Here is a 14,708-nt window from a genome sequence, read left to right on the forward strand (position 1 = left end):
GTTTGGGTGATTATGATTCCGTGTTCTTGAGTGTGTACATGTGGAAACCAGTATTTGTAAACATATGAATTTCCTGTTTTAAGTGTTTATTCTAGCTAGTTCGCCTGTAAGTATGTATAGTTTGTTTTGTTAATTTGGGTTTTTTTGCTGTTTAGTGTGTAAAACGTAGGAAACGTAAGGCTGCTACCTTTTCAAAGAAAGATTGTGATTACACAATTGAATTAAACAGTGATATGCAAGCAGTTGGGAAAAACGTCAATGATTTCACAACATGGTTCGGAGTGTATTTAAAGGCCAACTTTTCTTACCATATTCCAACTGATAAATTTGAAAATCACAAATGGGAAGAGTTATGGATGGATATTAAGGTATTATATTATTGTTTTATAATTTATAATTTATTAGAAACATGAATTATAATATGTTAACTTTTTTGTTTTATAAATATTTAGACAACTTGGAATATTAAAAGTGACGCTCCTAAAATTTGATGCTTAGAAAAGCAAGAAAAAAACATACAGATTGGCGAAATTATCTTACAATAGAGTATGTAAGGAAGCAAAAAGAATCTTTCAATACGTATCCAAATCTTGAAGAAGAACATTGGGAACACTTCGTTATCGAAAGGAGTACCCCGGAATTTTTGGTACGTGTTAATATATTATTATTATTATATACTAATGTTATATATTTATAACAATTAATAATAATTTGTTTATTTATGCGAAGAAAAAAAGTGAAAAGGCAACGACAAGTGCGAATGCGAACCCAACTTCTAATTGCTTAGGACGCATTGGGTTTGCGAATTTAGACGTTGAATCAACATGGTCTAAACTTTTACCAAAGTATTCATGTCTTCAAAATATTCAAGACAAGTGCTCAAAAAAGTGGATCGCGAGTAAAGCAAAAAGAGACAAACTAAACGACACGTATGAACTTGAAGAACAACGAGGACATCATCTGCTTATCTAGTGAGTGTGTGTGTATACACACACATATATATATATAATTATTAATTAATTATATATATTCTAGTAAGGCTGAAATGGATGTATATATTCTACATGCTAAATTTGAAAAAGAAATGATTGAAGATGGTAGTTATTTTTCTGGAAAGGAGGATCCACTAACTAGATTATTAGGACCTGAGCATGGAGGGCGTTCACGTACGACTTCTAATATAATAGGTAATATATATATATATATATATATATATATATATATATATATATATATATATTTTGTGTTTATCGAGTTAATACTTGTATGCATATTGATTACTTTTTAAAATATCTTGATTACAACACCATCAAAGGTTCATGGAGGCTTCTTTCAAGGTAGTAGACAACAAAAACAAAATAACTTGCCTATCACAAGTTATAGGGTGGTGGACCCGAGCCCTAGTATTTGTGGCGCGAGTGACACGTCCGGTGGATCTCATATCTATTGCCCACTAATCGAGGTAATTATATTTATACTATATATGCTAATATGTTATGTTTTATATATATCATTTGTTACTAAAAATGTTATATCATTTTGTAGAAGTGTACTTCTTGTGAGTTGTTATTCCCGTACCCTTCTTGTGAAGAAAAAATAGTCGGTACAGGGCTTGTGTATCCTACTGTGGATAGGACTTTAAATGGGGAAAAGATGGACGAGGGCTATTTGAAAGTCAAAGTCGATAGCATCGATCTAAATTTCAAGAGCACACCTCTCCCTAAAGTTTCATGCTACAATGAGATTACAAACTTAGGTAAAGCATGTGGATCTTTTGTCCAGTGGCCATGTTTTGCCATAAAGGTAATTAATGTACGAATTACGTATATATTTATTTATTTAACAAGGCTTCTAATATATATGTTTTATTAATTGTAGCTCCCGAGCACATATGAAACTTCCCGGAACGAACCCATGACACGTTCAGCAGACGACGTCCCATGTTATATACCACAGGTTGGAGGTCGATTAACTTGGGGCCAGGTGATATATAATAATATTATTTTATTTATATAATTACAATTTCGTTTGTTTTTGTAGTTTGGTCAAGTCGATGAACAAAACATAACTTATCATCAAATTGATTCGACGACCTTTGAAAATTTTGAGGATGTGGTAATCAACAACTCAAAGTCTTATTTCTCTATATATATATATTTAAGAACCAATGCACTAATTATCTTTGTTTTTTAATTAATGTAGTTTGTTTCGGGTGCATCTTTTTCCACCCAACATGACGCTGATGCTCTAAAAGAACTAGATATTATGGTAATTAACAACTCAAATATGTTATATTTTATATATATTTTAGTACCATAGTTATGAAAAATGTTTGTTAATAATGTAGTTTTTGTTTGTTAATATAGTTTTCCAATGAAGTTTTTGTCAAACAACCTCCTCCACCAAAGTTGTCAAAGCTCCAAGAAGACATACAAACTGCACCAAAGTTGTTAAATCGTTGACTTCACGATTAACGCATCACTTTGCTGACGAGATGAGCGTTCAGGTTAATGTGCCTAAGGGGATGTACCCCGAGACAGAGACCGAGTTCGGTATACTAAATGACCATGTTGAATATGAGGCGATGTTGCATTTTTAGCGAATGGGTGTCTTGATGCTAGCATGCTACATTGGTGCCAGATGTTAGTTTTGATTATTATTTTTATCTTCTACAATTATATAATTTTTTGAATACAATTGGACTTTTAACTTTGTACTATTTATTATTCTTGATATTTATTAGATTGGGATTAATAAATTGGGATTTTGGGCAGTTGTTGACTTAGGTTTTTGGGCGGTCACAATGAATTTGGGCGGTCAAACTTAGTATTAGTTATGGTTCTTTTTTGGGCGGTGTATGTTCTAATTTGGGCGGTTTCTGAACCGCTGAAAATAGGCACCTCATATTTCCAGCGACATCAGTTTGGGCGGTTCTAAAACCGCTTAAAATCAGCATTTTACCGCTCAGAAATTAGCCATTTTTGTACTAGAAAATAGAAAAGTAAAGGAAAATGGAGATGGGACCAGGTGGCGACTATTGTTTTTATTTATTTATTTATTTATTTTTTTTTTGGTATTGTGCAGGGAAGACGTTAACTAGAACCTAAGGGTTTTGATACCATTTAAGATGGTTAAAGATTGAATCAATATATAAAGAACAAAATGCAAACCCAAGATGCTAATGAGTCAATAAGCTCATAAGTCCAAATCAAGTAATGAATATACATGGCACAAATAATAAATTTAAAATAAACTCCACCGTGTACTAAACAACTAAAAACATATAACATAAATTCATATATTTCACAGTTGCAGGATATGAAGAAAGGATTGGGAGGCAGTTATCCTTACATATATATGTGGCTCTCCCCCACAAACCTATTTATGTGATGGTCTGTAGATGACATTATATAGATAAGTCTAGCACAACTTGTAACAAAAGCAAAAACACCAAAAACTACATGAAACTAACATAAGATAACTTAATTACCCTATATATCATGTTCAATAGAGAGGCCAGTAAATCTTAAGGAATTGAACTCATCCATTTGATGGTTCTATGCCCATTCAACTGACCTTGGATAATGATGCACTCTCAATCCCAAAAAGCTAAGAGATTGAGAGCATCATGCATCCTTCAACTATGAACAGTCAGTCAATAGGGAGCCCAATAATTATCAAGGTCAGCACACTGGTCCATTGTCATGAACCTATTGTTAACAAGCCCGTCTCCGTTGGTACTCATATCCCCATGATCATAGCCCATGGGCTCCACATTTCCAAGTCCACGGTTACTTATGAGCATCGAGGAACCTACGTCTTCTTGCGGTTGTGGTGGTGTTACTCCTGATGGTGGTGGTTGTGCCAACATTGGCCTCATTTGTGTTGAAGTTGATCCTCTTAGGTTTAGATTCAACCCGGAAATAGTAAAGAGTTCGCCTCCATCTCCGTTAGGATAGTTTAACTGATTTTGGTTAAGAGGCATACTAGTGCTGCCTCTAAAATTACCCCTAGAAAACTCAGCAATATGATCCGGATTGGTCATGCTATAACTTCTCCCTAACCCGTATGGGAATTGATAACTCGGATCTGATGGCATCATTTGGGAAGGCACCTGCATCCCTGAAGCATGACCGATCTCAAGGTTGTAGGGATTAATCATGACTCGCGAATGGCTGGACAAAGGATACTTCTTGCCTCCAGCGGTCTTTTGGAACACCCGACATACAACCCACTCATCCTGCATAAACACAACCGAAAAATACGAGAAAGTCTTAGAATAGTAGCATATGCTACCATTTCTTTGTTGTGAAGAATTTACATAACTAGAAAAAAATGAAGTAAACATCTATATGTTTGTTGGTTAATTTGCATATAGGCATATATTGATCATGTAATATGTATGGATCTCTCCCAAATCAACACAAAGAAAATTGGGAAAATCTCAAGAGTGATCGTGTTGACCATACAAATTGATATAATAACCTTGACTTCTTAAATTTAGTTTAAACAGTGCTTGACACTTGTATTTTGATGCAAGAGATTTCAAGCTCACTTTTATAGCAAACTCATACGGTCACGTCAGCTGCCGCTAATTAAAATAATTTTAATAACAAATTAAAAGATTAAAACTTATTTTAAAGTCATGATATTTGTTAAAACAGTTACGAGTAAAATAAAAATAGTTAATATAAAACATTATTCGTAAATAAAAATAATTAAGATAACGACACTATTTGTAAAGAAAATAATATTTAGTGTAAAAAGTTGTGTAAAACAAAATTATCAATATATAAACACTATAATTTGTAAAGTAAAAACAATTAAATAAATAGTTAAGATAAAAAAGTTATTGGTAAAAAAAATAGATTAGTATAAAAAGTGATTTATAAAATAAAATTAGTTCATATAAAAACATTATTTGTTTGTAAAAGAAAAATAATAGATTTTCATATCGTGAATATGCGTGATTTTAATCAAACATATACCTGTTATGGTTTTGAAACAATCTTTAAAGGCTCATCTTGTTGGACTAATTAACATATATTAAGTGCAACCCTAGATAGCTAAGGTACCTTGGAAGCCCGAAATGCAGATTTGGCATGAACCTGATACTCATGCATCACCCAGTTGGTTTTCTCCCCACGAGGGGCTCTCCCTCGATAAAAAACTAAAGTCTTCTTCATACCAACAATCTCCGAGGTAGCACCATTGAAGATCTCTTTGTCTTTCCCAGTGGTCTTCCAATATCCAGTATTGGTGGCTCGATTTGTTCTCACTCCGGTTGGGTATTTTCTATCTCGTAGGCTGAAGAAATACCATTCTTTTTCACCCATTTTTGCCTTTCCTGTTTCAAATTTGTTCCCGCAACGTTAAATATATGTGTGTTGCGTGTTTAATATATATACGTGTGTGCCTAGATGTTATAACCTTAACAATTATTAATCTTAAAATACTTTTTTGAATGTTTAATTATTCTTAAAATTAAAAGGTTGAAATAATACTTAGCATGGTGAGATATGGTCACGAAAAGTCTTCAAGTTAGCAAAATTTGATGATGTTTTGAGTGTGAGAGTAGATTATCATGCATATTTACTCAATGAGTGGTTTTCTATTGGTTTGTTGAGAAAAACTAATATTAACTTGCACGAAGTGTAAAGCTTCTTTGAGATTCATATATTTTCTACCAATTGTGATTATTTTAGTATGCAACTAATAGTGATTTTTCTCTTGGAAATATTAATCCTTTTGCGTTATGGTCATCCAAAATCCAACTGCATTTAGAAGAATAAATTAAATTGTTATTATGGTAAAATATAAAATGCCAATATCAAGATGATAAATTCCAGATAATAGCTAAGAAGAATTTCTTCTTAATTTTGTTTTTGTATTTGTAAACCTATTTTATTTTTTTTCAATCATCAATTTTTTTTTAAACGACTAAATTTGTGTACCATATAGGGTTTAAACTCATGGCCTTCTATATATGATATATCAGTTTAACTAATGATATATGATGATAGATTTAAATGTAAGAAGTGATCCCTAGATGGTAATATAATTCCCTCTTTGCCACTTTGTTTTGAAATTAATGGGTGATAACTAAGATAGTGATGATTATAGCCATAAGAGGGCAAAAAGAAGTAGAATAAGAATAAGAAATTATCAGCTAGCTAGTTACACAATCTAAGAAATGAAGAACTATACATAAAAAGCTCATCACTATATATAATAGTTATAAAAAAATTTAGAGAGAAATGAAATTAGCTCTTGCTGCAAAAATGAAATCTTGAATATCAACTTTACTTGCTATATATAATCACACACACACACACAAAAGAAAGAAAAAAAAAATCATGAAAACAAAACCCTAGATTTCATTTTTCTGAATATAGAGTTTTAAAGGGAAAAGTTGATTTGGTTAGTGATTTATTGGTCTTACATGGAACACTATAGTAGAATTAAGTTAAGCAAAAGATTTGAAGCTAGTTGTTGTAGAGAGAAGAGCTATATATATAAGCACATACCAGGAAGATCCCAAGGCTCACATTTGTTGAGATCAACATCAGTAATCACCCCTGCAGCAAAACTCGAATCGGATATCTTGTTTATAAGATAAGAAGTGATGAGTTCTTCATCGGTAGGATGAAATCGAAACCCTGGAGGAAGTGTTTCTGTATCTTTTTTCGCTTCTCCCTCCATATTTTACTACCTTTCCTATATATAATATAGTTATCTAACTTTTTAAACTACCTTTAGCCTCTCTCTCTCTGTGTCCTAATTAATTAACTATACCATCACTTTGATCAAAAGAGGTGAAAGGAAAGGGAAGGTGTTAGTGTTTATGGGAACTCAGTGATAAGGTTTGGTAGGTAGTTTGAAGATTTCTTGCCAACATGTCTGGACTATATATAACTTCTAACTTACAATTTTAAAAAAGAAAGAGGATGACCTAGGTTGGTTCTAAGAACCTCTCACCTACTCTAGATCTTAAGATATACGTTTTCGTGCATCGTCTGAACTCTAAAGTCGTATACAACGTACGCTAGTCTTCACATACATTCTTGTACCAAAACTTAGAATTTTGAAGTTATTTTTTTGTCACAAATAAATAAAACCAATGTTTCAGTTTGTCCTTTTCAAAAGTGAAGGTCTAAAAGGCAATGAAGTTCCAATTTTCTATTTTTAGTTGGTAATTCTTAACTTGCTGCAATGAAACTTTGCACTCTTGTGGCAAAACTATAACGTTCTTTTGCAGATAAAAAATGATACTATACGTTTTTTTATTTTGCAGGCCTTCCTAGAAATATAGATCAAGTAACTAAGAACTAGTAGTTCCATGACTGGTTTTGTTATATTTTCCCTCCTAGAAGGTCATATATGAACAGTTTGTATTATGGGCGTGCAAATACATGTGTTAGATCTATATGTACGTACAAGACACAAATACTTATAACAAACGTTGCAAATAATATATATATGATCTTATATGGTGTCACGCTGAGTATGTTAATGGTTAAATGTAAATTAAACATGATGTTTTTTATTTGAATGAGATAACACATACCAAGATGGTAAATTTTGTGTGATGGTAATTATCAAGTACTTAAACATACAATTATGTAATTATGTATATTGTACATAAATAATGTTATTTATAGTATATAATATTTTTACTACGTATTTTTATATCTTTGTAATTGAATCTATGTATAGTATTGTATGTGTTTTATGTATAGACATAAACTAGCTTATAACTCATGTACCACACGGGATGGGAAATATCAATACATAAATTATTAGATATTTTATTGCGTCTTATAAAATTTGGAGGTTATTATTAGATAGAATTTCGACGAGGGTAGCGTTGGGATCAAGAGACATCAACTCGGGAGATTCAAATTGAGGTTTGTGTGGAACTTTTCAGGAAACGTTTGAACATCAATGATGAATTGTTGTTATGTTCGGATGATATCACTGATTTGTTAGGTGAAATTATCAAACGTGGGAAATTTCAATTATATACAAGAGACTAGAATTTTTCTTCCTCATAACACTTAAGGAGAACTAAATTGTTTTGTCACAGAATGGTGACATGTTATAAACATATACATATATTGATTGTTCATAGGTCCTTGTTGCATTAGTGCAGTAATCTCTTTCTAGAAGTGGATCAGTAACGATTATGGAAAGATTTATGAGCATAAAGAGGTTTTATTATAATATCATTAGAGACATATCTGCATCAGTCACTCAGAGTCTTTTCTTTACTTGTCCTACACTTCGAAATAATTTATTAATCTAGAAACAAGTCTTAATCACTCTTACCTGCCTCATAATCTGCACTCGAGGATTAATTCTACACAATTTTTTTAGATATTCTCACTTGAAAATGTGAACATGCCTAAAGAAACATATCTATGACAAGTTAAATCTAATTCTTCACACTTAAAAATCCAGAGAACGCATGAGTAATTAGAATTTCACACTTAAATGTGTTGACAAATTGTAATTTTGACGTTCTACGATTTGGTTGTATCATAGTTAAATCTCAAATGAGTCGTGGGCATAAGAGATTTTAAGTTCATAATTAGGAATGTATGTCTTGCCATCACCAACACGTTTTGGGCGAAAATGGTTATGGATAAGAGGACAACTCCACAATTAAGCATGCATGCTCGAGTGGAAGTAATACTAGCTAGGATCGGTGACTTCTTTGACAGTCTACACTCTGACAACCAAAAAGAAATCATGTATATTTCTAGTTATTATGTCAGTTACTTTGCCCATTTTTAATGTGTATGCTGGTTGACCGTTGAGTTATATAAAAATGATCTCTTGAATTTTTAGGACAACTTTTGATATTTTAACGTACACAAGTTCTCTTAATTGGGATTTTATACTAGATCGTATCTAGCACTCATCTCGCTTTTTTTTTCGCGTCAAAATCCGTGAGCTTCTTGTGAACAAAGCAGACAATATTGGTAATTTGGTAGTACAAGAGGTCGGATATACTTGAACAACCAAAAACAAATTTGTAAGCACCCAGTGGACAAAGCGTACAATGTTGGTGGTAGTACTTTATAGTGTTCTATATTTTTGTAGCAGTGACATATACGCTATAGTGTTCTTCTATGCATCGCCATAAATAAATTTTGGAAAAGTTGGGCAACTGTATCGACGTCTCTTGTTTGAACTTCAGTGTGGCAAGACTTTTTGATCAAATATTATATCTCATTCTAGATTATTTTATTCGATGTCGTATGTGCATTGCCTATTGAAGCTGAACCGATTACATAAGATATATAGGTCAGTAGTCTTTCTTAATATAGTCTTGGAAAAAAATTCAGAATAGCAGTCTCAATAATGCCACACTAAAAGAGACAGGCAATTGACAGCATACCAATGAAAACAGTAATGACTTATTTTTTTGAGATGAGATGATGGTCAGTTTGAAGACCATTGTCTCTCAAAGTGCAAGAATCATTTGGTCATGCATGTTGTATGCATGTACATATACATGTTTTAGTCATACAAGAAACCATGTTGAGATCATCATCTAGTTATTTGTATAAATAAATACGTTGCTTGTTTATTTGGGCAAAAAGGGTACACGTGCGTAACTAGCGACACGCTTTCATGGAAACATCTTACTGGTAATCGTTTACCAACGACTTTTGTCGACACATAAAACAAGAATCAATCAAGGTGTAAGTATTTGAAAGGCACTTGTCAACAAGAACGTCTAATTTATCTCTTATAAGAAACACTCATGAACCATGGGCTGGTAATGAAATGGAGTCCTGCATGACAAGCTACTTGTCAAACACTTCAAATATGAAAACTATATAACTATTTATCTAATGCTAGTTGTCTTGTCATGGATTAATGGCTATAAAAGTGAAATAGTAAAGATGCAAAGGTAAATTCATTTTTGTTCCTTTTTCCAAAATCAGTAACTACTATTATCATAAAAATGCAACATCAAATATTGCTAATGTTGATTAGTGCTTCAAGGAAGATTTGGTGGAGAGAACGGATATCATTAGAGAAATATTATGGAATATATTATTAGAGTTTGATTATATTGCTATTGTAATTACGAGACTACATTTGATGATGTTTTCTTATATTTATCTCTCTATATACACACACATATATATGTGTGACAAATAATAAAAACCTAGTAAAGTGTTATATATTATTAATAAACTATATATAGATGCAATCTTTTAATTAACAGTATACTCTGTAGATAAAAGATCCAATACAATAATCTCTTATTGTACATTACGCGCATGACTACCAACACCCTTCGATGTCAAAAGCACATCAGCTCTAAACTTCATCATCGTCGTCGTCTCCTCACCTGGGGTTGAAATTCATCATCGTCGTTCAAGCTTGAACTAATTCTCTAGGTAATCGATTTATTTTCCATATCAATTTCTGTTTCTATGATATATGTTCGATTCGTGCCTCAATCATCAGAATGGTAAGCGACATGTTAACCTTTTGAAATTGATCAATGAAATCACATCACATGATCTCGAAATCATCAATCTGTGTCCAATTAATCATCAGTTCATCCAAACAAACACATATGGATTTTCAATCGAATCAATTTTTGACTTGAGCATCATTGGTTAAACCTTGAAACTATCAGGTTTTAAGCTTGATCGTTTTAGGTTTCAACCTTGAACGTTGTAGGTTTTGGAATTTGACTTGAATATATTTGTTTTTTTTAAAACTTGAACGTATTCGTGTACGTAAATACGTTAAGCGATTATTGTACGTTAACTCAACCCATACTATGTAATATTTTCTAAGTTATATGAAGATCAAAGTCTTTTATTCACATTCAATCTACAAAGTTTTTCCTAGGAGATTTATTTAGGATAAGAAGATGAACATGATGAAGTTGTGATAAACGTCATCATGCCATGTATAAAATAAACTTAAATACCTCATAGTATATATTGTGTGGGTATACCATCATGATAATATTGTTAGTTTGATATTTCTGATTACAAAATAAAACCCAAATGAGTTGATTGTGAAGGTAAAGCTTAAATAATTGCAAATGTGCTGGAAAACAGTAAACATAATATAGCACTTTAGTGGTTGTAAAGATTAGAATGGTTTTGTAGGTCCCGAAACCGGATCCGACAACGAACGGCTTTGCTCTTGATAAACGCTTGAGACGGGTGCGGTGAAGTCAAACGACCGAATAATATAATATAACGATAATATGGATAGAAACGATCTAGTTATCGGTTGAAAGATTTAATATATTAAACAAACGAACCGACCCCGCCCAAGGTGAGCTCCCCTTGGGTGGTGAAAACACCATACGAAACACACACATAAATGACAAACATAAGTCCTATTTATAGCTAAAAAAACATTCTAGAATATTTCCCGTTAAACTTAAACGCGTGTCGAAGTTCTCATCTCGTGTCCGGATTTCTCGCCCACTTTATTTTCTTGACCATAATATATTTAACGAGTTTTGTCATATTAATATCGCAAGTCACAAATATTGGCCTTACAATCACCCCCTTGACTTGTGATATCAACTTTGTCAAACCGTGTCTCGCATCTTCACAAATCACCCGGTAAACCGAAGCCTCTTCATTTCAATTCACCCCCTCAAAGTATGACCCACCTAATTAATTCATGAAGAAATTATCGCTTCTTTATCCATCCCGGATCTTAAGCAATACAGGTTGAGAAGAGCTCGAATATCCACAAATGAATATCGAATTACCGGTTTCATCGATCAAATGACAAAATTTATTATTTCTTCTTTAAATCCAAATTCATATCCAATTTGTTCAAAGTTTACCACCTGGTTCCAACTTCTCAAACGCATTGAAAATAATATAAAAATAACAAGTTTTGAACACGATTAGACAATGACGAACCAGGCCAAATTGAATGTAACTAGAAGAATTCATTAGGCCCAGCAGCCCATCTTTAGTGGTTTTTGGCCCAACTAGCAACATATGCCCATAACATAACATTGGAGATGTTCTTCATCACAACCCTAGCTGTAAACAGCCGCCATCATTACCACCGGTGACCGGCCCCCTTCGCTGGAAAAAGCAGGTGACCTCCCAGATCCATCATCTCCAACTAAATATGAAGTTGCTACAATACCTTCCAACATTTTTACCGAAAAGAATCAGACCAAAATTTTGTTCTGACGATAAATCAGGGCATTAAAATACGGTATCTTCTCATTAGTGAGCATCGTCATTGCATCTCCATCACAAGCATGAACAAACGACGAAACCTCAACCTACAACTTGCTCCGGTGGACCTTCGTTGAACCGGTCGCCATCGAAACGGCCGTCACGGCCACCGCCGTACCTACCGCCCCCTTGGAGCACCTCTACCACGGAAAGAACCAGCGTCTCATCAGCCCTAGCCGCCATGTTCGATCTTCACCGGTGAAAATATGTAACTGGAACACCACCATAAACATTCATCACAAGTTTCATCGCCAACTTTAAACAGGCATAGATTCCAGATCTGAAAACACGAGACGAACTTCAATCCGTTTATTTCCCCAAATCTTTAAACTTTTATTTCCAAACACCAAACTTTATTTCCAAAACTTTAATGTCTCGGTTCGGGTAATCGCGGAAATAGAACCCGAATATCAAAAACAAAGTTGAATCGGTTGATTCAAACCCGCTTTGATACCAATTATAGGTCCCGAAACCGGATCCGACAATGAACGGCTTTGTTCTTGATAATCGCTGGAGACGGGTGCGGTGAAATCATGCGACCGAACATAATATAAAGATAATATAAAATATAGGAACGACCTCGTAAACGGTTGAAAGATTATAATATTTAACGAATAAACCGACCCCACCCAAGGTGAGCTCCCCTTGGGTGGGTGATTTCACCTTACAAAAACACACACACAAAAATAAAGACAACAAGTCTCTATATATAGCTAAACAAACATTCTAGAAGATCTCATGTTGCTCACCGACATTAATTATTATCTTGACCATAAATATATAACCGGTTTCGTACTTTGATATCGCAAGTCACATTTTGGCCTTACAATCACCCCCTTGACTTGTGATATCAAAACTTTGTCAAACCGTGTCTCGTATCTTCACAAGTCACCCGATAAATCGAAGCCTCTTCGTTTCAATTCACCCCCTCAAGGTATGACCCACCTATATTTAATGTTGAAGTAGTTCTCGCTTGTATATAGGCATGAGATGAGCTCGAATTTCCACAAATCAATCTTGAATTACCAGCTTCATCGATCAAACGAAGAAAACTTATTATTTCGTTCGAAGTTCACCTTTCGGATCCAACTTCTCGAACGCCTTAGAAATAACAAGCTTTGAACACGGTTAAACAAGACGAAACCCGAACAAATTTTGACTTTCTTCAGTTTGGTCAAACCGAACATTATCAACAAAAACGACCTCAACAGCCCAAATAAGAAAGCAATAGGCTGACCAGTTAATTTGGGCAGCCCATAGTAACAGCCCAACACATTAGGCTTAAATTAAGCTTTTAAAAACAAAAGCCCAAGCCCATTTCCTTTATAATTGATAACAGGGTACAAAAAGAATTTCAATTTTTAGCAGCAGCCGCACATGAGACCACCGGTGACTGGCGCCGGAAAACCGTTCACCGGTTACTGGGCGCCGAAAATTATATCCCGACTACCATAGCCGCCGCCCTTTCAAATTCCATTGCCGTCTTCTACAACATCAGGTGGCTTGTCAAACGAGCTCCGGCTAATCGAACCTACATGGCGGTTTGGCAACCTGCCTCCATTGCCGGAAAAACAAGAACCGAGCAGTCACCATTAAACGCCGCCATAACCAACCCGCCACCATCACTAACCCATCGGTGACACACTATCCAACCTCCCGCAACAAACAAAGATAACCTACACTCATGTCGGAGTTTGATGTACATCTTCATCCTCTAGAATTGTCACCGGAGAAGAACCGTAAGGTCGCCAACGGAACAGTTCTCGAAACGCCCGGATCTGGCACTTGCAGATCCCGAACATCCGGATCTACAAGGAGAAGCTTCAAACACGCTTATTTCCTACTTTATTTTAAAACTTTAACGGGCCTTTAACGTCTTGGTTCGGGTAATAGTGGAAATAGAACCCGAATATCAAAAACAAAGTTGAATCATAAGATTCGACCCGCTCTTATACCAATTGTAGGTCCCGAAACCGGATCCGACAACGAACGACTTTGCTCTTGATAATTTTGCTCGAGACGGGTGCGGTAAATCAAACGACTGAACATAATATAATATAACGATAATATAGATAGAAACGATCTCGTTATCGGTTGAAAGATTTAATATATTAAACAAACGAACCGACCCCACCCAAGGTGAGCTCCCCTTGGGTGGGTGAAAACACCATACAAACACACACACATAAATGACAAACATAAGTCCTATTTATAGCTAAAAAACATTCTAGAATATTTCCCGTTAAACTTAAACGCGTATCGAAGTTCTCGTCTTGTGTCCGGATTTCTCGCCCACTTTATTTTCTTGACCATGATATATTTAACGAGTTTTGTCATATTAATATCACAAGTCACAAAAATTGGCCTTACTGGTTTAGGTTTCATCAAGAGTTAGATTAATTGTTCCAAAGGTTACACTTGATTTACATTATATCACACATTTCTAATCTAATT

At 34.3% G+C, this 14,708-nt stretch overlaps 1 protein-coding gene across 1 annotated transcript; it reads right to left on the bottom strand.

Moving 5' to 3' along the window:
* Positions 1-3,655: 3,655 nt before the first annotated feature.
* LOC143555257 (protein CUP-SHAPED COTYLEDON 2-like) lies at positions 3,656-6,712 on the bottom strand. The gene is made up of 3 exons (XM_077044840.1): positions 6,528-6,712; positions 5,076-5,347; positions 3,656-4,240 (listed from the first exon to the last, which is right to left on the bottom strand). Exons 1-3 carry the CDS (start codon positions 6,700-6,702, stop codon positions 3,656-3,658), a joined length of 1,032 nt encoding a protein of 343 aa, XP_076900955.1. The 5' UTR covers positions 6,703-6,712.
* Between the last annotated feature and the right edge of the window lie 7,996 nt (positions 6,713-14,708).

The sequence above is a fragment of the Bidens hawaiensis genome, unplaced genomic scaffold, assembly GCF_021521415.1.
Source record: "Bidens hawaiensis isolate Kalapana, Puna unplaced genomic scaffold, B.hawaiensis_p1.1 tig00018033_1, whole genome shotgun sequence".
NCBI classification, from domain to species: Eukaryota; Viridiplantae; Streptophyta; class Magnoliopsida; order Asterales; family Asteraceae; genus Bidens; species Bidens hawaiensis.

Excerpts from the sequence above, each read along its gene's own strand:
- LOC143555257 (XM_077044840.1), bottom strand. The coding sequence starts at position 6,702 with ATGGAGGGAGAAGCGAAAAAAGATACAGAAACACTTCCTCCAGGGTTT. Across the intron at positions 5,348-6,527 it reads TGAGCCTTGGGATCTTCCTG|GAAAGGCAAAAATGGGTGAA; the intron begins GTATGTGCTTAT and ends AATTTGAAACAG. Across the intron at positions 4,241-5,075 it reads CTGCATTTCGGGCTTCCAAG|GATGAGTGGGTTGTATGTCG; the intron begins GTACCTTAGCTA and ends GTGTTTATGCAG.